The sequence below is a fragment of the Desmodus rotundus genome, chromosome 5, assembly GCF_022682495.2.
Source record: "Desmodus rotundus isolate HL8 chromosome 5, HLdesRot8A.1, whole genome shotgun sequence".
Classification (NCBI taxonomy): domain Eukaryota; kingdom Metazoa; phylum Chordata; class Mammalia; order Chiroptera; family Phyllostomidae; genus Desmodus; species Desmodus rotundus.
In genome coordinates, this window is record NC_071391.1 from 94644439 (window position 1) to 94669230 (window position 24792).

General features: G+C 36.9%; 1 protein-coding gene across 4 annotated transcripts in view; it reads left to right on the forward strand.

Annotated features, from left to right (window-relative positions):
* Positions 1 to 24792, forward strand: part of IL18R1 (interleukin 18 receptor 1) — a 43517-nt gene that overhangs the window by 13241 nt on the left and 5484 nt on the right. For 2 of the 4 annotated variants that reach the window (XM_024571880.3, XM_053925752.1), the window contains 6 exons: positions 718 to 886; positions 3865 to 4015; positions 9505 to 9567; positions 16372 to 16492; positions 18840 to 18979; positions 22001 to 22162. In XM_024571880.3, coding sequence (XP_024427648.1) covers positions 718 to 886; positions 3865 to 4015; positions 9505 to 9567; positions 16372 to 16492; positions 18840 to 18979; positions 22001 to 22162 — 806 coding nt within the window. Of the gene's footprint in view, positions 1 to 717; positions 887 to 3864; positions 4016 to 9504; positions 9568 to 16371; positions 16493 to 18839; positions 18980 to 22000; positions 22234 to 24792 lie in introns of those variants that run through there. The other 2 variants (XM_024571881.3, XM_045204790.2) reach the window with 2 other exon arrangements.

The window sequence follows — 24792 nt, forward strand, 5'->3', positions numbered from 1 at the left end:
CATGTGGGATTCATCAATGACCAGACCCGACTCCTGGAATTGTCTCCTTAGACCCTAGTCCATTAATTTTTCAGGATTCTATTGCAAGTGATCAAATATCTCTGGAGACAAACATGCTAATCCTGCAGGGAAAATCACTTTGTCAGATCAAATTTTAAGGAGGAAATCCATTAAGAGGGGAGTGGATGCAGGAGAGTTTTTGATGAAAAGGTAAAGAAATAAAGGTGAAGAAAAAAGCACCCGTGAAGCCTTTTTCAGGTTCTAGGATGACAAGCAGCAACTTTGACTTAGTAAGGGGCCTCAGAAGAGTGGGCTAGAGTTTCTTAAATCCCCTCTATGTGTATCAGGTGTGGTTCTTGCAACCAGGATGACTGGCCTTGACGGGGATGTGGATGGTCACTGCTTTGGGTCCATTGGCCTTAGCTTCACACCAGACTTTGAGATCCTCCTACTGTGAGGTGCTGCCTTTTCCAGCATTCTGGGGCAGTGCCTTGGATGTGGAGACATTCTTCTAGTTAGTATTTGTGGAGTGTTAGCACTCAGGATTGCAGAGGTAGAAAGCAATATGGCCTGATAAAATGGGAATACGCATGCATCTCATTCCTTATAAACAACTTGACACAGAGAAACTGGAAATATATCTTTTTCCAGTACAGCAAGGCCCAAGTCAGAGAAAAACATTACGGTGTTTAATATCTTTAAACCTTTATTTCATAGAAATGATACTCATGAATGGAGATTAAATGTCATCAGAAGAAGTAAACACAGCTGTTTTGCTGAAAAACAAGTAATTAGTATAACTGTGGAAGTTAAACGAGCTTTGCAAATATCCTGCGATGAACATAGTTACTATAAAAAACTAGTCAACAGAACGTTGTTGTATAAGGTAACACTTTTAAAATACTTTAACTTAAGACTTGGTAGAAAAGACAAAATTCCAAAATGAGGGTCTGGTGGCTATGGAACATTTTGTTTTTATAACATGTAAGTTGTGTGACTTCACATAGGCTGTGGCCATCTCTGAGGTGGGCACTCTCTAGGGTTGCTATAAGGAGTTCCTATACACAAGGCATAGAACACAGTTCTTCACCGATATTAATGTTCCATAAATGATAATGGCTTCCTCTCTTTTGTCCTTCTTTCATTTTTCTTCTTTTTTAATAAATTATTTTTTAGGAATACTAATTTAAAGATTTTCATTTTCTTCTACCACATATATTTTTAAATTATAATTCTATTATGTATATATTTCTGATTATATTCATTTTATAAAATTGGAAGATAGAAAAATGAATAATGAAGATAGAAATCATAATTTCACCAGCCAGAGACTGTTCTCTTTTTTTCTGCATAAACATCTACTTTTAAGAAGTGGTATTATTTAATGGTTTGTATTTTTTCTTTTTTTTCTTTATTCACTAAAAATTATATTGTGATCATTCCTCCACATCTTTAAACATTCTTTTAACTATGGGATTCCATTGTGTATATACTTGTATTTGACTAATCCTTTGTCATTGAACATTTCTTAGCTTCTACTTTTTGCTATTATTTATAAGGCTAAAATAAATATTATTCCTATAACTCTCAGCATGTACATATGATTTTATCCTCTGACCAAATCCCTAAAAGTAGGATCAAAGGCTATGAGCATGTTTATGGCTTTTGCTACACATCAAACTCCTCTCTAGGGAATTAGACCAGTTTAAAGCCCTCTTTCCCTATGCAGCCACCACACTGGATGGAATACTCTAGACCATGCAAAAGTTCTGTAACTCTTAGTGTGTTTCCCCATATTTCTTTTCTTAATATTAAATTAAACATCTTTGTATATTTGTTGCCTTTTAATGTTACTTTTTTTGTGGATTGTCTACTTTCTTTGTCTATTTTCTTCTGTAGATGTACCTTTTACTTGTTGAGTTGTAAGAGCTCTTTTAGACAATACTATAGAGATTGTACATACATATTTATGATATGCACACACACATGTATATTACATATACACATGCATTTATACACCCACATGTATATTATACGTACAGGTTTATATACACACTCACATGTATATTACATACACATGCATATACATGCATGTGTATATTATATATACATGCATATATGTGCTCATGTATAATATATATGCACATGCATTTATACACTCACATGTATATCATATACACACATTCACTTACATACATATATACACCTGCATTTATACACACATGTATAATTACATATATACATACATATATATTTACTCACATGTATATTATGTATACGCAAGCATTTATACACTCACATGTATACAGATATAATATACAAAAGTATATAAATAATATGCATGCACTCACACAACACAAATTATACTCTTCCCTTAGAAGAACAAACCTGAAAAACATGACTTGGTTGTGGAAACTTTGAAGAACTATGAGAAAGGGTGGTCTGAACAGAACACCTTGGGAAAGTTGAAACTCTGTTCCTTTTGCTTGAACACTGTTTACTTGTGATTTTTCAAGGACTGCTCTTAGGCAAAATATTTTCTAAACGTCTGAGTCAGTCCCCATTTGACTTGACTCCATTTCCTGTGAAAGCCGTAAATACTTGACAGTACATATAAATTTGAGGTAATTGTACCAGGTTTTAAGAAATTCCAACATGCAGATAGTTTAATTTAGAGAACAAATGCATAGAGAATATTTTTAGCTACAGAGCTGACCTCAGGGTTAAGTATTTATAGCCTGTTTACAGATCATGACCTACCTGAGGGGAGGGGAGCAAGAAAGCTAAATCAGTAAACAATTGATTGGAAAAAATGAAGAGTCTTAGGACTCTTCATTTTAATGGCTTGGAAAAATCAGTTTGGGTTTATAAAAATTTGGGGTATACAGAAACAATTTACTGATATGAGGTACACATGTGGGTGCTTTACAGGCCCATTCTAAACAACCTCAAGGCCTGGCCCTCGTTGCCACCAGCTATGGCAGATTTGAGAGGGAATTCTGTGGGCAGCAGTTTCTCCTCATTTGGTATTTGCAGGAACAATGGCACCTCATCAGAATTAGCAGTTTATTTCCCATTTTTCCCATCTGGTTCTTAGATTGCTTCAAACCTATCTGTGGGTGACTGATGGCTGGATTGAAGAAAGTGCCTTTTTTTTTTTAATCAATTCTTGTGACTTAGGTGGAAATTTGTGAGAGAGATGTTTGTGTGTTTATAGATTTGAGTATTCTTGATGCATTTCTAATCAATCCACTGTCTTCTGGTAGAACATATCATGTGAGTGAGTAGTCTGCTAAGTACTCAGTTTTGTGGATAATTCTGCTCCCATACTCACCACCCACCCTTGGGATAGCGTTAGATTGAAAGTGCTATGAAATGAAATTGTGTAGAAAGTTTTGATCCAAGCAGGGATTTTTTTTTTTTTTTTTGTAGAATGTTGTTCTCTTTCTCCCTCTCCCTCTCTTCTTTCTTTCTTTAGCTCTCTCCCTTCATCTCTCTCTTCTTCTCCCTGTCCCCCTTCTTTTTTCTCTCCCTCCCTCTTTCCCTCCTCCCTCTCCCTTCCTTGCTCCCTCTCTCTCTGTAAAAGAGAGTTTAAAAGAAAATTATGAAAGCAACTATAGTGTCCCCAACATTCCACTTCCCACCATGTAATATTAATAATGATAGTGATCATAACAGTAACAGGACTGTATTTTGTTTTTCCAGTAAAGGCAGTGCCAAATCACTGAGACATTTACTTAGAAATTGCTGGTTTTCCTTTAGTTTTTCTTTTTTCTCTGCAGATCTTTAACTTTAAAATTTGAATTATTGTAATATGATACTACTTTTACTTAAAATAATTTAACTTGTTTGTTTATAAAACAGAACTGTGAAAAGATAGAGAAGAATAAAAACCCATCCTTTCGGAAGAATGCAGAGCTCAATGATCAGGGTTATTACACCTGCATGTTTTTCCTTTATCATAATGGAAAATTATTTAATGTCACCAACACCTTCAATATAACAATAGTTAGAGGTAAGAGAAATTTTTGAATTGGGAGGAAACAAATGTATCTTAGTAAAACAGAATATTTTCTTCTAAAGTAGTACAGGAAGCCAGAGGCAACTTAGCTGGAGTTGGGACCACATTACTAGTTCAAATATAAGGGTCAAAACCATTTTGGCATTATTCACTATGCCTAAAGATTTTTTTGGGGGGGGACAGTAATTAAAAGTCCATAAAGGTGAACCTCCCATGAATCAGCTATCTTATTTGGTATTTGAATATATTGTGGGGGCTTTTGCTATTAAGCATATGCTTTCACTCAATAAATATTTATTGAAAATGTCTGTATATAATAAACTACTCAACACTGTGAGGGAAAGGAAGCAGGGAAATATGAAATGAAGTAACACACTCTCCTCAAAGAATTTGATTATAATCAGGAGAGGTGATAAGCCACATAGAGGTACAATAGTACAGTTGACCCTTAACCACACAGGGGTTAGGGGTGCTGGTCGCTTTCCCTCACCACTCCCCAACACACTGTCAAAAATCTGGGTATAGTTTTTGGTTTTCCCTAAACTTGACTATTAATAGCTAACTCTTGATGAGAAGCCTTACTGATAACATATATTTTGTATGTTATATGCATTGTTTTCTATTCTTATGATGAAGTAAGGTACAGAAAAATGTTATTAAGAAAATCATAAAGAAGAGGAAATACATTTATAGCAGTTATTGAAAAAAATCTGCGTGTAAGTGGTCCCGTGCAGTTCAAACCTGCGTTTATGAACCTGATGTCGTCTGTGAGGGAGTCCAGTGTGAGAACAGGTGCAGGAAGTTCTGTCTGAGTTGGGTCTTAGAGACTGACCATGGTGGATGGCACGAGGACATGCTTGGGACAGAGCACTCTGAAAAGAGAATGTAATGGGCACAGATATGGTGGTGGAAAGGGACTGTACATTTTGGGCTGACAGCTATTAATCTGGTTTATCATGAACCCAGACTATACATAATGGAAAAACTGAAGCCTGGGTTTTAGAGTGATGGAGACCCTAGAGGTAATTTAAACCTCACTCAGTGAAGATTTCCTTCATATGGCATCACTGGATCATGCAGTTGCTTTTTGGGAACTACCATGGAAATTACCAAATTACACAGGTCCAGATTTTAATATTTGATTGTTAAGGGTCATTTTTCCCATTGAGTCCAGTATGCCTTCATGAAGCTTCTCTTTAGTAACTCCACAGATTAAACCTGGTCTCCTCTTAAAATGACAGCTCCTTCATGTATTTGAAGATAGGTGGCTTATTTATCCTAAACATTCTTTTCCACAATCTAATAAAACTCTTGTGAAGACTCATTCAACAAAATAGTGGGCTCACAGTTACTAGAGCTACTTTGCTTTGGCGCCATTGTTCCTGTTCATTTTATCCATCCACATACATAGCTATAGTCCATTTATTTCTAATGGATAAATTACCAAAAACTTAGTGTCTTCAAAAACACAAATTTATTATCTAATAGTTCTGATAGTAGGAAGTCTGAAAATGCATTCTCTGGGTTAAAATTGAGGTTTCAGCAGGATTGCATTCATTCTGGACATTTTAGAGAAAAGTAGGTTTCCTTGTCTTTTCCAGCTTCTGGGGGCCACCTGCATTCAATAGCTCCTGCCACTTTTCCATCTTCAAAGCCAGCAGTGTAACATCTTCAGATTTCTCTCTTACCTTTGCTTCCAGTGATCACATTTCCTTTTCTTACTGCAACCCATCTTCTTCCCTCTTATGAGGACTGGTGTAATTACATTGGTGTTAGGAACTGCCCTGCCTGGTTTCAGAAGCTGTAACCCTCCATGGCTAAGGGTGAGTAAAAAGGCCTTAGGGACATAAGCTTCTAAGGAGATAAAACCTTATCCCCTCTCTCATATACCCCTGCTTGGCCGGCAGATGATTGGTTAGCCAATGATGGGTAAGATTCCTCAAGGGAGGAACAACCTAAGACAGGCATAGTCATGAAGGGTCCATCAGGGAAGGACTTAGGGGACTATAGAAAAGGGGTGATGGACCCTCACTCCTCAGCTTTGTCATAGCCTGAGTCCTCATTCTATCTGTAAGAAGTCTCCTAATCTTTTGGCTGCCTTACTTCCCCTGCCTGACGTAAGCCTGAAACAATGACGGAGGTGGATGCAGCCCTGTGCAGGAACAGGTGGTTCCCTGGGGTGATCAGGCCTAAGAAAGAATGCATAAAATCCTACGAAACCTGCTTTGCTAAGAATACCCTCAGTTTAAATGTTAAGGGTCCAAGCATAAAGCGAGTTTGTTTCCCAAAGTTTTATGGCCCTTTGGTGACACTCTATGTATCTGACCCTGACTCAGAATAAGCCCTTATAGTTCTTTGAATGTTATCTATTCCTTGATCATTACTGCCTGACAATGATTGATGAGCTTTATGTATACTCCCTGTATTCCTATGTAAACTAAACCCAATAAAAGCCCATTGAGAGAGAAGCTCCAGGCCTTTCTCCTCTGAGAGACTGGTCAGCCTTTCCTCCCAAAGCAGATCATATCTTGGTAGACTTATTGTGACAGAGCCCCCCTACACATTGGGCCTACCTAGATAATCCAGGATACTTTCCTCATGCAAAAATCCTTCATTTAGTCATATTGCAAAGTTACTTTTGCCATGAGGTAAAAAGTAACTTTGCAATATGACTAAAAAGTTATTGTGAGGTTAACATTCACAATATCTGGTGATTAGAATATGAATGACTTTTTCAGGAGAGTGCATTTTTCTGCCTGCTACAACCCATAACCTGGGAATCCCATAACTAAATTCTGAAACTCAAATATCTTATGTCATGTGATACACACACACACACACACACACACACACACATATCTCACATCTCCTGAATTCTTCTGTTTTACATTCATATATACATGAAAATATGTATATATGTGAAAAATATATTTATATAAATATAAATATATGAAAGTATGTTTTCATATATTCATATATATTCATCTGTGTATACGAATATATATATGTATATATATATTCTTTAATCTCATGTAAATCTCTGGTTGCTTGATACTTCTACTGCCAACACTCTTACCCCATCTATCTTTGCTTTTTGCCCATCAGCTCTTCTCTTGTTTCTCCCAGGAAGGAATAAGAATATTCATTATTAAAAGAGCACTTGCTATAGGCCAGAAACTATACCAAATACTTTAATTGAATCATTTCATATAATCTTCACAACAGCCCTGTGAGCTTGTGAGTTTGGGTGAATTAAATGTTTATCTGTGCCTCAGATACCTCAAGCAAAATGGAACAACGCAGGTCTCTCCCTCTTTGGGCTGCTTGCACACTGAGTGAGTAAATGTGTGTACAGTATTGAGAACAGGGCCAGGGATGGGGCAAGCTCAACAGTTTATCATGGTCTCTTATTGCCTCACTTCCCCACCCCTTGTTGTATGTACTATTTTTCTGCCTTAACCACCCATCTTATTTTGTCTTCTTGGAGGATGCCAACTATATCTTTCAGGACTCAGCTCAAATGTCTCTCCTCCTCTGTGTTCCCATGGCTTTTGTTCATATTTCTGATTGCTGTCAGAATTTGGGTCATGGGTCTATCTCTGGCAGTAGATTGCAAACCTCTTGGAAAGAAGGGATTGAACTGAATTATATTCCTCATTTTGCAACTCCCATACTTGTCCCTGGCACTTGGTACATAGTAAGTGCTCATTACATGTCTGTTGAGTGAATCAGTTGGGCCAGCAACACTTCCTTCCATTGTGCCTCATTCAACAAAAAGTCTCGACTTTTAACCACCCTGTCCATTTCCATTTGGATTTGGTGAAGTTTCCATCATGCTTTTAAACTGTAGAGTTTAGAGTTGAAGTCAATAGTCAAGAGGTATCATGGCCTATGCTGAGGAAAGTGGGACTCTGAGCTCCCACCTGCTCTATGTTGTATCTTTATTACAGTTCACCTATGGCTATGGATGTGGATCTCTCAGCCACCACTTGGTGAGCACAATTGCCTTGAATTACAGTTCTCTTCACTCTCCTGGCATCTTCATTTCTTAATCTCCTTCTCTGGCTGATCTGGTGATGTCTCCTCCTATGCTGACAATTTCTGTGCTATAATTTAGGAGCATACACTGAGGTTATTTTCTTCCTTCTGTTACCTTAAATAGGATTGTACTCTTCACTTTACACCAGCCTTACAAATGTGGTGCTGCTCTGGATTCTCAATGATACATTTCAAGTTTTAGAGATGGATCCAGAGGAAGATAATCAGTAGCAATTTTCCCCATTACACAAAACTATTTTTTCTTTCCTAGTCCTCAATGCTCTCAGACCTAAGAGTCAGTTTTTTGGATCCATTTCACCTCTTCCTGCCTGCCTACCTGAATTTCAGACTTGCCCAGTGAGTCTGAATGTTAAAGGAACTGGGACATGCTGGGGTTTCACTGCCCTAGTTTCATTCTCCAGTTCTTGCCCACAGAGTGGTCCACTCCCTTTTCCACTCTTCACTTGGTAGCCCCCGCTTTCTGAGGGAGTTAGGTGTGGGTGCCACACCAGAGCTCCTGAGTCATGTTTTATTCCTCATGATTAGGCATATTCCCCTTGTTTAGCACCTGCAAACCCCATGAAGGCGGATCTGGACATTAGTTGTAAATGCCCCCCAAACACCAGATGTACTAGCAGGGAGAGTCCAGGTCATTGAAAAAGTTGCCAGTGCTAATAATAGGTGCAACACGAACTTGAATATGTAGCAGGGTCAATGTATGACCACACTTGCTTTCAGTGTTGTGCAATTACTTGCCACCTTAGTTTGTATTATAGCATTCAGTGATGGGCTGTTGGGGGATTATCTGCTAAGAATTATGAGATGGGGGCAAAGGTGCAAAATATTTATGCACCTCGAGTTGGGGTCAAAAGTCACTGAGGAAGAAAAATAGAGCTGAGCTTGAAGTTGTGGACACCCTAACAGGGCTAGGACTAAGGTGAGGCACCCAGGGTACACAATTGAAGGGCCTTCCTCTCAGTGTTCTGTGATGGTAGGGTTGTCACCTGAGAGTGAGTTCCTTGCCTACCCCGTATGAGTTTTATTCTTGCACCCAACAGTTGAGAAGGGCATATGGAAGGAGTAAGGCAGAAGAGAAAGACACTTCCCAGTGACTTTGCATCTTCTAAGTCTTGCAAGTTTGGTTGTCTCCCTGGATGAATGTCTTCTTCTCACTTTTAGCTGTGGTGAGCAGAAGCCACAGATTGGAAATGAGGAAAAACTAAATTCAATGTGCTTTTTCTAGCAGTGTAAACTTTGAAGTTGATGGAAAGTGAAACAACAAATAATATTCACTGCAACCATTATGTAATGAAAATATGATTAAAATGGATATAAAGTGATGACTGTTAGAATCTTCATTACATGGAATAAGCATATTATAACAAATGTTTGTCTTATAGAAGATTGGTATAATACTAATGCACTTTTCTTTTTTTCACCTTTAGATCATAGTAATATAATTCCAGTTCTTCTTGGACCAAAGCTTAATCACATTGGAGTGGAATTTGGTATATTTTGACATACATATTTTCTGCATTTATGAATAGGGAAAAATGGAGTTCTCTAAGGCTAAATCGGATTCATTATTGACCAATGTTGTGTGCATAACACCTTCCATATTAGTGAAGAGCATTACAAAGCCAGAAAAACCTGTCTTTGTTTGAATGTTGCCATTTTTCTACTGTTTAAAATGAACAGTCTGGAAGTGCCTGTGGTTTATAGATTAGGGTTTTTGTCATCTTGTTTGTGGTTTTTCTCCAATAGTCTCCATGGTCATTTTTGAAAATGAAAACTCAGTAAGAATACTTTGGAGAAGTTATTCAGACTTGTATGGCTTGAATATTTGATTAATGAATTTACTTTGAATCAATGGACTGAATTGGTTGTACAATCAGGAGTTGTCTAGAGAGGTCTTGATGAATCAACATGTCCCTTCAAAAAGAAAAGAAAGGAAGGAAGGAAAAGAAGAAATTTGCCATAGGTTAGGAGGGAGGGGGGTAATGGGAAAAAAGAAGGGGGACATGTAAGAAGGACCCATGGACAGGGACAATGGGGTGGGGATTGTCAATTAAAAAATTCACATATGTCAAACCAAGTTTTGTGTCAAGTGATTGAAATATATTATTGAATTAAATCATCCAGCAACTCCGAGGGTTATTATCTCCATTTTATGATTTAAATGACTGAAACACAGAAAGGTTAAGTAATTTTCTAAGATTAAACCATTGGACAGTGGCAGAAGTGGGATTCAAGTGTCTATTGATTTTTCCAAAGCCCACACTTTTTGGCCGCAGCTGGTCCTAGTTGTTTATGACACATATATTCAATGTAGCTTGGATACTTTACCATTTATATTTGTGGTTTTCCTCCTTTCTACTTTTTATTGACTTTTGAACTCATCTATTAATTGTCTTATTTTGGTCTTAATTTGCATTTCATTTTTCACTTGTCAATATGGAGAGTTAAGGAATAAAATACAGTTATCTTCTCTTGCAGTATGTGCATTTTAAGCTCCAGCTTTTCTTATCACCCCTGTAGCTGTTTGTTTCCCATAAGTGTTGGTATAATATAGTCTCTTTACTATTTATTCAAAACATTTAAAAAACTTTCTCTTATGATTTGCTCTTTCATCTACAAATTATTTGTGCTTCTTACTGTTCAAATAGTTGGAGGGTTTTTGTAGCTTTTTCCTGTAATTGATGTCAATTATGGTTCAAGATTATACACTGTATCATTTCAATCTTTTGAAATTTATAGTAACTTGCTTCAGGACCAGAATATGGTGTATTTGATGAATGTTCTTGCAAGTACATTAGAAAGAAATGTGTATTCTGCAAACTTTGGTTTTATTATTCTATAAATGTCAATTAGGTGACGTTCATAAAAGATATTGGCTAAATCATCTATATCCTTACTAATCTTTTGTTTGCGTTCTTTATCTATATTTTTAAGATTCATCATTTATAGACAGAGATGAAAGCAGGGAGAAAGAGAGGGAGAGAAACAACAATATGTGTTTGCCTCTGGCGTGACCCCTACTGGGGATCTGGCTTGCAACCCAGGCATATACCCTGACTGGGAATTGAACCAGTGACCCTTTGGTTCATAGGCCAGTCCTCAATCCACTGAGCCACACCAGCCAGGGAAGCTTTCTTTATCCATTGTTGAGAGAGATATTAATAACTATGAGGTTTGATTTGTCTGTATATCCTTTATTTCTGTCAAATATTGCTTTATATATGTTGAGGTTATCTTATGGGCACACATGAATTCATGCCTGTTGAACTGACACTTTATCATTATGAAATTCCTCTCTTTATCATTATATTTCTTCTCTGCCTATTCTGTCTGATACTAGATAGACCCACCAGTTTTCTTTTGTTTAGGATTGATTGACATGTTTTATTTTTTTTATATCCTTTAACTTTTAACATTTATTATCTTCATTTAAAATTCACCTGACATAAACTGCACCTATTTGGATCTTTTTATTTATTTATTTTTAGATTTTTGAATGTTTTAAAAATTATATTTCATTAATTATGTTATTACAGTTGTCCCAATTTGTCCCCCTTTGTCCCCCTCTACCCAGCACCCACCACTCCCTCAGACAATCCTCCCACCATTGTTCATGTCCATGGGTCATGTGAATAAGTTCTTCTTTGGCTACCCCATTTCCTATACTGTAATTTACATCCCCATGACTATTCTGTGACTACCTATTGTACTTCTTAATCACCTCACCTCATCACTCCCCTCTCCCATTTGGCAACCATCAAAGCACTCTCTGTATCCATGATTTTGTCTCTGTTCTTCTTGTTTGCTTAATTTATTTTTTATATTCACTTGTTGATAGATATGTATTTATTACCATTTTATTGTTCATTGTTTTGATCTTCTTCTTTTTCTTAAATAAGTCCTTTTAACATTTCCTATAAATTATTAGGAATTTATTGGTTTGGTGATGATGAAATCCTTTCATTTTTTCTTGTCTGGGAAGCTCTTTATCTGCCTTTCAATTCTAAATGATAGCTTTTCTGGGTAGAGCAATCTTGGCTGTAGTCCCTGCATTACTTGGAATATTTCTTGCCAATCCCTTCTAGACTACAAAGTTCCTTTTGAGAATTCAGCTGACAGTCTTATGGAAATTCCTCTGTAGGTAACTAACTTCTTTTCTCTTGCTGCTTTTAAGATTCTCTCGTTATCTTTCACCTTGGCATTTTAATTATGATGTGTGTTGGAGTGGGCCTCTTTGCATCTATCTTGTTTGGGACTCTCTGTGCTTCCTGGACTTGCGTGTCTATTTCCTTCACCAAATTGGGGAAATTTTCTTTCATTATTTTTTCACATAGATTTCCAATTTCTTGCTCCTTCTCTGATACTGGCACCCCTATGATGCAAATGTTGATATGCTTTAAGTTGTCCCAGAGGCTGGTTATACTATCCTTACTTTTTGGGATTCTTTTTTCTTCTTGTTCTGATTGGTTGGAATTTGCTTCCTTATGTTCCAAATCATTTATTTGATTCTTGGCCTCATCCACTCTACTGTTGTTTTCTTGCAAATTGTTTTTTATTTCATTTAGTGTATCCTTTTTTTCTGACTGGATCATTTTATGCAGTTTTGGTCCTCACTAAGTTCCTCAAGCATCCAAGAGTTTATAAGCAATGTTTTAAACTCTGCATCTGATAGATTGCTTATCTCTATTTCATTTAGCTCTTCTTCTGGAGTTTTGATCTGTTGTTTCATTAGGGCCATGTTTCTTTGTCTCTTCATTTTGGCAGCCTCCCTATGTTTGTTTCTATGTATTAGGTAGAGCTTTTATGACTCCATGTCTTGGTAGTATGGCCTATTGTAGTAGGTGTCCTGTAGGGAACAGTGACACAGCCTCCCTTATCACCCAACTGGGTACTTGAGGTGTGCCCTCCATGTGAGCTAAGTACACACTCCTCTTGTAGTTGAGCCCTGCTTGCTGTTGACAGATCAATGGGAGGGATTTACCCAGGCCAGCCAGCTGCAAGGATTGTATGTTACCATTTACCACTACCCTTTGCCCTCCGTGGAGGATCAGTCTATGCAGGGACAGTGTGGTGGTGTTCCAACATGGTCTGTAGCTGTCCATTGGTTGTACTTGGCCAAAGTCAGCCCCCTCCTATGTTTTGTCCAGGGCCACCTTGACTGGCTATAAAGCAATCTGAGACAGCTGCTACTTCTGCTGAGCTTGGAGATTCCCTGGTGATGCTAAGCTATGAACGTAGGCTGGCTGCTGCTGGTGCTGGGCCTGGGGTTCACTGAGGCCAGCTGTTGACTGCTTGAGAGCATTTAGGAAGTTGTACAGCATGAGCCAAGACCAGCCATTCATATGGAAAAGCAGTTTTAGTGGGCCCATAAGTTGGGTGGGGCAGAATCTGTGGGGATCTCCAAGGCAGGTCAGTGTTAGCCAGATTGATAGAATCTCAGATATGGCAGCAGCTTGCCAGCTCTGTGGCTTAGTGGCTCTGTAGTGGGATGGTTTAGAAAAGGGACAACAGCTTCTGCTCATCTTGATGCCAGACACTTTAGTTTCTCCCAGTATGCTGGTTCCTTTCAAGCTGCTACCCCAGTGCTGGAGCTCAGAGGGAATGAGTCTGCATAGGTGAGTCTGTGTGTGGCTTCTTTAAGAGGAACTTCTTAGGGTTCCAGAAGTTTCTTCCACCTACTCAATCCCCACTGGATTTTGCAGCCAGAAGTTATTGGGTCTTATCTTCCTGGCATTGGAATCTGGGCCAGCGGTCCTGATGTGGGGCTGGGACCCTTTGCTCCTGAGATATCCCTCCCAATTTTTTACCCACCACACATGGGTGTGGGACCAGACTGTTCTACATGTCAACATCTCCTACCAGTCTGGGTGGGTGTGGTTTCTTTAATTCTGTAGTTGTCAGACTTCCATTCAACTCAATTCCTGATGGTTTTGACTGGTTGTTCTATATTTTAGTTGTAATTTTGATGTGGTTGTGTAGAGAGGTGAGCCATGTCTGTGTATGCAGCTATCTTGACTGAAGTGGATCTTTTTTAAAAATCCAGTCTTTATAGTAGTGTTTGGCTCATTGACATCTGATGAGTTACTGATATAGCTGGTTTTAAGCCTTCATCTTGCTACCTGTTTTCCAGTATCTCATTTGTTCCTTTTATTCCTCCTTTTCTTTTGTATTACTAAAGTATTTTCTTTATTTAATGTGCTTTGTTTTCCTTTTAGCTATTCCTTTTTGTATCCTTTATTAGTAATTCTCCTCAAGATTACAACATATATTCTTGTTTTCCTACAATAAGACAGATGAACTTATTAGTACCTTTACAACTTAACAAACATGAAAATCTTATAACAGTTTCATTCATCCTCCTATATCACTTTATGCTATTATTTTATGTATTTCTCTCCTGCATATGCTATAAAACTTATAAGACATTGACATTATTATCATTATACACAACCAAAATTTTATATTTACCCAACTATTAATATTTGTTCTTTCTTGTATTATTTATTTGTTTATGCATTTCCTTGCTTTCATCTGAGATAATTTTTCTTGAGTTTGAAAAATTTCCTTTGCTTTTTCTAGTAGTGCAATTATATTGACAATTAATTCTTCCAGCTGTTGTTTACCTGGAAATATCTTTATTTGTCAGTTTTAAAGACTATTTATTTTCAATAACTTTAATAAGTTTATATTGGCACTTTTTACCCTGAGATTTAAAAATGCCCTGGTTTCCATAGTTTCTGTTGAAAAAGTAGCCTATAGCAGTTGTTGCTTCACTGGTGTCTTTTTCTTCTGGTTGCTTTCAAAACTTTTTTTTCTTCCTCTTCGATTTTGATGTGTTTAGGAGGGTTTTTTTCTCATTTATTCTACCTTGGGTTCCAGTGGGCTTTTTGAGTCTGAGGGTGGATGTATTTAATCAATTTCAAGGAAATTATTTGCTATTATGTCTGCCTGTTTCTTCTTCCCCTTTCTTTTCTTTTTTTCTGGATCTCCAACTATATGGATCAAATATTAATATGTTCTACTTATTTCTTATGCTCTGTTCTGTTTTTTTAATTTTTTCCCTCTGTGGTTTAGTTTTGGTCTCAGCCTGAAATAAAGCTAAAAAATTCTGCCTTCCTTTATGCCCAATCTGCTGTTAAAACCATCAAGTTCTTAAATTTATGTTTATTTTTTAGTTAACAAATGTTCATTTGATTCTATTTAAACAGATGACTGTTCTTTGTGGAAAATGTTCATCCTTTCATCTATTTTCTTTAACTTATTTATGATAGTTATTCCAAGCTCTTTATTTGCTAAATCAAGCATCTAGATCATCTCTGAGTCTGCTTCTACTATCTATTTTTGTATTGATTATTATCTCTATTTTTGTCTTTGCATATTTCTTAATTTTTTAATTGTTGCCAATCTTTGTGTAACTAAACTAACCAAAGTGATGAATTTTGTATTATTTTTTTTAAAGAGTGTTTGTCTTTCCTCTGTTAGGCAAGTAGTGTGAGGGGTAGATAATTCCAATCCATTTAGCAACAGCTAGGTGGTAGCCAGAATGTAGTTTATTAAATCAATCTGCCTTCATCTCTGATAGCTGGAGGGAGACTTCAGTCCTGTGTCTATTGCAGGTCTTTTCCTCTAGTGGGTCTTACTCTCCTGAGTACCATGAGACTGTAGGAGAAAATTGTTAAACCTTTTAGCAGCCTCCTATGCTGCTCAAGTCCTTAGCAATATTCCTGCAAGCCTATGTGGCTCTCAAAATCTCTACCTTTTTTACTTTTTGAGATCTTCGTGTTGTTCAAACCAAGTAAAATTCGTCCAATGAGTAAAATGACTGCTCTCTCAGCTCATCCAGAAAAGCTTTATCCTAACTGCATTTGAGTTCAACTGTCTCTCTTTATTTTCCCTGAACTTTGATGTCTTTAATTTTTGCTAACTTAATTTAATTTTTGTGACTTATCCATTTTGTTTTTCTAGAAGTTGCAGTGCGAGTATTGGTTTGACACAATCTACTGAATTGTATGTTGAAAAGAAAGTCCATTGCCACCCTGAATTTTAATAATGTATTTAAACATAAACATTGAAAAAGAAGCCAATTCATAGTTTAGTGATGCCTATAATTGATACCTGATTCCTCTGCTTTATAAAAATTGTAGTATTTAAAACAAAGCTATCTGTTCTCTTTCTGCAATGTAGCACTACATTAGCATTATATATTAGGTTAATATATATTGATTATACTAAATTAACCCACTTGGAAATCTGAGTTTCTAAAATCAGAACATTGGTTGTCCACTTTTACCTAGGAAAGGATGTACAGCTCAACTGCTCTGCTTTGCTGAATGAAAAGGATCTGATTTATTGGAACGTCCAGAAAGAAAATGGAGAGAATCCTAATGTACATGAAGAGAAAGAAATAAGAATTAAGTATGCATATATAATATATGATATATATCATAGTATGTATAAATATCAGTGTATCATATATACCTGATATAAAAATATCCAGACTCCTGAAGAGGTATGGGATGTTTGGGTTAAGTGTAAATTATAATTATAATTTATGTTTTATAATTATAATTCCCATATTTTATGTTGATGGATTATGCAGAAGTTCATTGCTGAGCTCTAAAGAAAGAAAGTCAATAGGGCTCTTTAGCATCACCTTGCAAAAGCAGTTTTTGGTCAGCCAGAGTTGATGGAGAGATGGGGATTGTACCTAAGCATCTTAAAAGGACTAATAACCTAGGCCACGGTTGTTTTGGATTTTGAAAATTCTGGTAAGTGCTTTATTTTTACTAATGAGCCATAATAAAGACCAGGTCAGGAGACTGTGCCATGTATAAGTTAATCTGGGCCCTTTGTATTCAGTAGGAATCCCTACCCATATTGCCCATGCATCACTGTGAGACCAGCTGGGAGGCTGTAAGTGCAGAATGACTCATCAGTACATTTCCCTGCAGGGACTTGGGTGCAACCAAGGCCAAAGGCAGGCTGTCCCCTGCTACCTGTCCAGATCTACATCCTCCCCTGACACATGTGCCTTTCATCATTCACTATAAGAAACGAGAAATAAGAAGGAAATAGCCATTGAACACAGTAATGTGTGTGTTTGGGGAATTTCTTTAATGGGCAAAAGATACACTGACATAGATACTAGCTCCTACTCTTTAGAAATAGTTTGTAGTTTCTTTCTAGAACATTTTTTACAGTGACTATCTTTTTAAAAGTAATTAAAAGAGCATTGATGAATTTTATCAGGTATGAAAGAGTTTCCAGATATTGTCTCAAGCAAATACTAATTTAAATTACCAGTCACCCTGGATTGACATTGAGCATAGTAATTATTGCAACATCTTCTGGTCAGAATCCACTCATGGAAATTAGAAACACAATAAGAACAGGTAGAAAAAGCAAACAGGACAATGATTAGATATTAATATCTAGGAGGCAATGTTGGTGCAAAGTGTTCCAAATGACATATATTGATATTCAAATAACCTATATTCTTCCATTAAGGGTTGGTCAGATTTATTAAAACAAATCATGCTAAATCTATGGTCATTTAAATGTTTCTGAATGACTTTGGGTCATTACTGTAATTATTAATGTACTGATACACTCAGGTTCTAGTAAGCAGTGATCCTAAGATTTCCATCTCCTTAGCTGCACTTTTGAGTTTTTTTCTGCTTTTTATACTTTGAAAAAATATTCTTCATCATCCTGCTGTTCGTTCTCAGTTCTTGTTGACACTTGTTTACAGGCTACTCACCCAGGGGCAGGTGCGTGATGATCAGTGCTCAGTGAGCACTGGTTCAGCTGAATTGCATGGCTATTCTGCCTTTTAGGCTCTATTGTTAATTTTTGGAAAGTTAGAAAACTGACCTGCCAAACTTATTAAAAATAAAGCCTAAACTAAGCTAAGAGATTGAAGTGGGTGGTCTTTTTTAGAGTTGGGTATACAAGCTTTTTGTCATTTGTTTTGGCTTCTCAGTGGCCTTGTGTGCCTCACTTCTGGATTTCTCACTGATGTAAGATAGTTGATATTCTATATTGGTGATTTCTGTACAAAACAGTGTTCTAAAATTTATGTGAGGTAGTTGGAGGCTACAGTGGGTACCATGTCCCAGGTACCAGAGATGCCTACTTCTAGTCAAGTGATAACTCCATCTGGGAGTGCTGGATGATCCAGTGCTGTCAGAACCTGTCACTGCAGGGGAAGCAGATATCCTGAGCATTAGTCTTGCATTCAATGACAGGAAAACTTAGATTTTTTAAGAAGAGAAAGAAAACTTTTCTTCTGCCAAGGGTTATCTCAGTCATTTTCTGACACTCGCTAAGCAACTTAATTAATGTCCTCATCTTCCTGGGGGGTATCTGAGGATAATGTTTTAAAATTTATTTTAAATGCTGAACAAAATAAAAGTGATCTTTAGTAGTGCACAAACTTGATATGAATCTGTGTCCATGCTGAATAATTTGCAGTCTGTTATTTTTAATTTACCATCATTTCCTTTCAGGCACTTTAATTCTAGGTAGTTTATAATACCATCCCCACATGGTTCAGGAGAGCTGTTTCTGTTGGGCTTAATGCCTCATGGAAGAGTGGGAGGTTCCCTGTGGTGATACTTTAAAAGTTCCCACCAGAAAAGGAGAATCTGATGAGTCACAAAGCTGCTGCCTTTGAGTACTTGCACAAATGAAATCTTCTCTCATGGGTAATGTTTCTGGCAGTGAAGAAAGCCTAGTGCTGAATTATGTTCCTCTCTTACAGGACTTCAGAAGGCAAATGGCATGCTTCAAAAGTATTGAGAATTGAAAATATTAATGAAATAAATCTAAATTTTTTATATAATTGCACTGTGGCCAGCGAGGGGGACATAGACACCAAAAGCTTCATCTTGCTGAAAAAAGGTATCAGAAAATTTTATTTTTGGAAGTCTGTTGAAATTTTAAATGTTGCTGCTGAGAGACTCCTCAAATATCATCATGTCCTCATTTTACACACCTGAAACCAGGCTTCTGAGAGGTGAACTCCTTGTGTGATAGGTGTTCAGGGCAGAACTGGTGCTCAGCCCATGCTGGAACCCCTTGTGCCCAGATTCCAAGCAGAGAATGACAACAGAATATGTATTCTTTTGCCCTCAATAATATGCCAGTTCCTATGCAGAAACCATGGCCAGAGCAGGGAAGGCAGGTGGAGTTTCAGAACACAGGTGCTGGTGCGTGAGGGTCATGGGAGGCACTGAGGGCAGCACTGGCACAGCCAGACAATCAGAGGAAAGTGTGCAGTTCAGTGGAGGGTGAGGCCAAAGATACTGGGAGTAATTGCTGCCTTCAGCCTACATTAGCTGGGCACTGGGCACAGAGGACCTTTGGGTGTGGTCATTCACTCAGTAACAACTAACTGGGGCCTCCCTTTCTTGGGCCAGTCCCTGAACTTGGCAAGTGGACAACTGATGGCTCTGATCAGAGGACTCTTAAAGTTTTTCAGTGTGTACATGATGGAGCTTTCCAGAGTCACCCACCTCCATCCTCCACTAAATAACATAATCCAGATCCTTTAGTGCAGTAGCTGCTTAGAAATGGCTGTGTCTGGGCCAAGAAACTATGCTTTCCAGTTGTTAGTACTCATTCACTACTCATTCCCAGGCTAGGGCATCCACCCCTGAATATGCAGGGAAGGGCTAGGCTCTAGAAAGACAGATAGGTATACAGAGACAGAGAAACAGAGATGAGAGAGAGAGAGAGAAAGAGAGAAACATGAGTATGTGTGTTAAATCTTGGCCTTGGTGAGAAACTGAAGAAGAGACTGAGGGAGAGGGAACCTAAGGCCAGAAGCTCTCTTTCTAGGTGGGAAATCCTGGTTACCATTTGCAGCTCACCTAGAATGCCTCTTCTAAGTCTATCAGTGTAGCATATGCATTGATAATAATAGCTAACATTCTTTATGTGTTTATTATATATCAGGCTGTGTGCTAAGTTCTTACCATTATTTAACCTGATCTTTACAAGTTTTTACAGGTGAAGAAACTCACCCTATGCCACACAACAAGTAAAGATATCAAAACTCAGACTTGATTAACTCTGAAATTAACTGATTTACTTGCTGCTCTTACCTTCTGTAGGAATTATCACATGTTCTCCCACCTATGTCTTGGTCCATGAACATGTGAGGGAGATACTTTCAAATCCATTATTTCTGTTTGATCCATTGTCTTGCCTGGATCTTTGATGACTGCTGTTCACCAAGCCACCTTTCCTCTCTGAGATTGACAGTGTTTGAATGTTCTGTCCCTCCCATAAAGGTTTCTACTCTGATCACATTTCCTTTTGCTGTACTCACAACTTTCATCTGGGTTATAGGGTCTTCCACTCCACCATTCTCCCTGCAGGAGTGTATGTGCCAGTGTGAAAGTGTGTGTTTGTGTATTTGTGTGGCACAGTTATGGATAGGCAGGTCTCTCAAAGATGCAGGAGCCCCAGGGTCTGTCATTATTCAGAATTTACTTAATAAGCAAATATGGTGGCTTACTTATATCCTAGTAATTAATTTTATGAAAAAGATCATTCCTAAAATTTGTGTAAAGATGTCAAGAACTTTATGCATGTTTATACTCTTTGACCTAGAACTCCCTCAACTTTTAGAATCTACTCTAGGAGAATAATCAGAAACTTGCATAAAGGTTTATGCATATATTCATTCCAGCATTATGTATATTTACAAAAATTGTAATCATTATAAATATTGAGATATTATGAATTATAATTTTAAAGACCTAATTAACTGCTCAGAATATAAGTTATACAATAAAGAGTGATAATCATATGATCCCAATTATGTCAATATTTTAGGGAAAATAACCCAAAAGGAAAAATACTAGCATGTTAGCAGTGCCTATTACCACATTGTGGATATGTTAAAAATTATTTTATCCTTTTTACTCTTTCATGTTATTTCATACTTTTCATAGTTAGCATAAACTGAATAACTCTAAGAAATGTTTTCCCAAAGGACACTTTCATAAAAAATGTTATAAAATTATTAGAGCTGTGTGCCAGATGATACGTTAACTACTTATGTGCCCTATCTCATCTAATCTTCCCCCCAAAAGCAACCTTATAAATGAAGCAGAAATTATTATTAGCTTCATGTTACAGGTTAAGATATTAACAGCTAAGGGCATCAGTGACATTTCCTAGGACACAAAATAACTGATAGAGCCAGGCTGAGAGCCCGGATGATCTTAGTTAAGTGCTTGCTTTCTCAAGATGATGTGCCTTAATTTATGTTTAAAACCTGTTCTCTGAAATGGGTCCTTCCCTCTGTATTTCACTCTAGTGCTATATAACCCTAGAGTTTTGACTCCCATAGACAGGGGTAGACAACATTACAATGCTTTCAATTCAGGTCTCTGAATAGCCTTGTGCACATCTTTATTCTTTAAAAAATGGGAGTAGAGCAGGCTGACAGTTGTTTGAGGGGAAGTGAAGGTGTAGAACTAAAAAAATAGGAAAAAACTCATGGACACAGACAACAGTGTGGGGATTGCCAGACAACAGTAGGGGTTGGGGGGAGGAAGAAGAGGGTAAAGGGGGGACAAATGGTGACAGATGGAGACCTGACTTGGGGTGATGAACACACAATACAGTGTACAGATAATGTAGTATAGATTTGTACACCCAAAACCTATATAATTTTATTAACCAAAGTCACCCCAATAAATTTAATAAAAATAAAACATAAAATATAAAATGGGAGTAGAAAGACCATTGCTCCAGAATAAAGGCAGGAATGTAGAATAACTCAAAGGAACATGTTGGGTAGACAACTGGATTAGTACTAATGGTAAAAACTGACATCTGCAGAATAATGGTGAAAGACAATGGTAAAACTTTTTTGATTAATTATTCCTATGTTATCTTTCTTTCTAGCAGAACTGGTTGATATCCCAGGCCATGTCTTCACTAGAGGAATAATCATAACTATTTTGATCTCGGGGGCAGTCATGTGCCTAGTGATTGTGGTTGTCATTTATAGAGTTGACTTGGCTCTATTTTACAGACATTTCATGGGAAGAGATGAAACATTAACAGGTAACAAATATCATAATGTTGGGATTTCTTATCCTATGGTTTCATTAGGAAACTTAATAAAGAAACATTAAACTTCATCTTATTTTGATTATATTGTTGACTTAATATGTGTTAGAGGTTTTCCATAGGAAAAATTGCTCTGAACATATCATCCATTATAGATGTTGTCTGCATCTGTGCCATCTTTTTGTTTTGTGCTTACTTACATGCTGCCAAAAATTATCCTCTAATTGTTTTGTGTATATATGTCATGTCCTACTAAATGGTCTATGAGATGCTTGATCCCAGGAACTCAATGTCATTGTTCACACACCACCTGGGCACCTTATACAGTGGGTTCACTCAATAAAGATCATTTAAATTGAATTGAATTATATTTGGTTCATTATTTTTATCTGGCAAAGGAGGCTGCATGATGTACTTTAAGGAACCCTGAACTAGAAGCTAAATGACCTGGGTTCTAGTCTCCTAGATTTGCCTGTTTTTACCTACTACTATTGGATCTGGTGAGTCTATGTCTCAGTTCCCCTATCTTTTAAAGGTTCAATATAATTGCTGAATTAAAAAAATCAATCTAATCCATTGTACTTGCTTTTGTTTTTGTGTGTGTACACACACATCTGTGTATGTGTGTGTGTGTAGGACACACATATTTCAAAGCACAAACAGTCTAAGAAATTATACAGTAGAAAGTTTCCCTACCAGCCTACCCATGTCTGTGTTTCCCACATCATCACCTGGCAGAACATCCAAACAAATATGAATCTTCTCCCACTTTTGTTTAGAAAACAAGTTTTGTTGTATAATGCACACTATTCTGAACTTTGCTTTACTGTGCCTTGGATACTCTGCCATAATGAGACTTTATAAAATCTCTCATTTTCCTTATGGTTTTATTTCTCTGGATAAAACCCTATAGAGTTTTATATCTGTGGATGTACCAGTGTTTATTTAGTCACCTTTTGATGGGCATTTGGGTTGTATTATGACATTTTGTTATTACAGAAATGATGTGACAAATAGCTTTGTACAGTCATTGTTTCATATGTATGCAATATAATTGAAGGAAAAATTCCCCAAAGTGGAATTGCTGGACATACCAAACATAGATGCAGTTGTTATTTTGAAAGATAGTGCCCATTTGCCCTCCGTAGGACTGTCCTGCCTATGATGATGGGAAAAGTTCCTCCCTCAAATGATGGGAGTAACTTTTCCCCAGAGCCTTACCCACAACCTTTTGGATATGTGACAATGCGATAGGTTAAAAAGTTGTATTTCAATGTAATTTTGATTTGTATTTCACTTACTATGCAAGAGCATGAGCAACTTTTTATTTGGTAAAGACTCATTTTTATTTCCTTTCTCAAAGTATCATTCATTTCCTTTGCCCATTTTTAAAATTGGGTTGTTGGCTTTTTTTCTTGTGTATTTTGAGGAGTAATTTACATTTTAAGGAAGTTAGCCTATTGTATATAATATGAGATGCAAATATTGTTTCCAGGTTGCGATTTGTCATTTGACTTTGCTTATGTCACACATTCCCTAATGAATTCAAATGTATTCTTTCTTTTATGGTTTCTGGATTTGTGGTCATAAGCGAAAGGCCCTCCTAACCTCAAGTTATAAATAAATTCTTATATTTTTTGAGATTTTTTCAGGTTTATGTTTACATTTACAACTTTTAATTTACTAATATAAAATTAGCAAAGTTAGTTAATTTGGATTTGAGCCTGCACGTGTGTATGATTTTGCCAAGGAGAGAAGCTCCAATAGACTGGGGGGTTTGTTTTTGTTATTTTATTATCAGGTTTCTACTTGCATAGATCAGTGCGTATCTCAGAATGGGTGTTCACTAATGTCTCTTTCTGATTTTCAATTAAGATTTTGTTTATCCTTGTAGTTGTGTTTGGCCCAATTCACAGATAATTTTTTTAATCCACATGTCTTAGTTCTCAATGTGGCTGTGCATAGAAACATTTAGAGATGTGCTCCACAGCAGCTGTACTTAGATTGTGGCCCATGGACAGAGATCATTTGTGAAAAAGTAAAAATGGAGATACAAGTACAAAAATTAAAACTTTTACATTATAGCAATTTTATATTGCTGCACTATCCAACAATGTGTTCAGTTATTGGTTTATGAAGGACTGGAAATGAAAGAAACCAATCAACCAAAAAAACTAAAACTAACTTAAAACATGGTTATTCGCCACACAGAGTTTGAGAAGCACTAGTCTGAATGACTCTCTGTAGTCCCAAATACCCATTCACCCATGTTTAATAATACACATTCGCCCATATATAAATAAAACCCATTGTTGGCTTTATTTATACAGAACCAAGAAAAAATTATTAGCATTCAAATTACTTTTTTTTGGACACCATGCCAGTTATTAAAGCCAGCAAAAGTTCCATTAATTGGGTTGAAAAATAAATTATAACATAAATTACCCTATTTGCTAAACCAAGAAAAGAACTGCTTGAAAAAATGAATTTGAAAGCTAATTAATAGTTAAAAAACTAATTTTTCATGGGTAAGAGTAAAGCTGTATTACATGTACATCACAATATAAATTGGACTGAATTATCTTTCCTATTTATTGCAATTAGTTAAATCTGATTATGAAAAA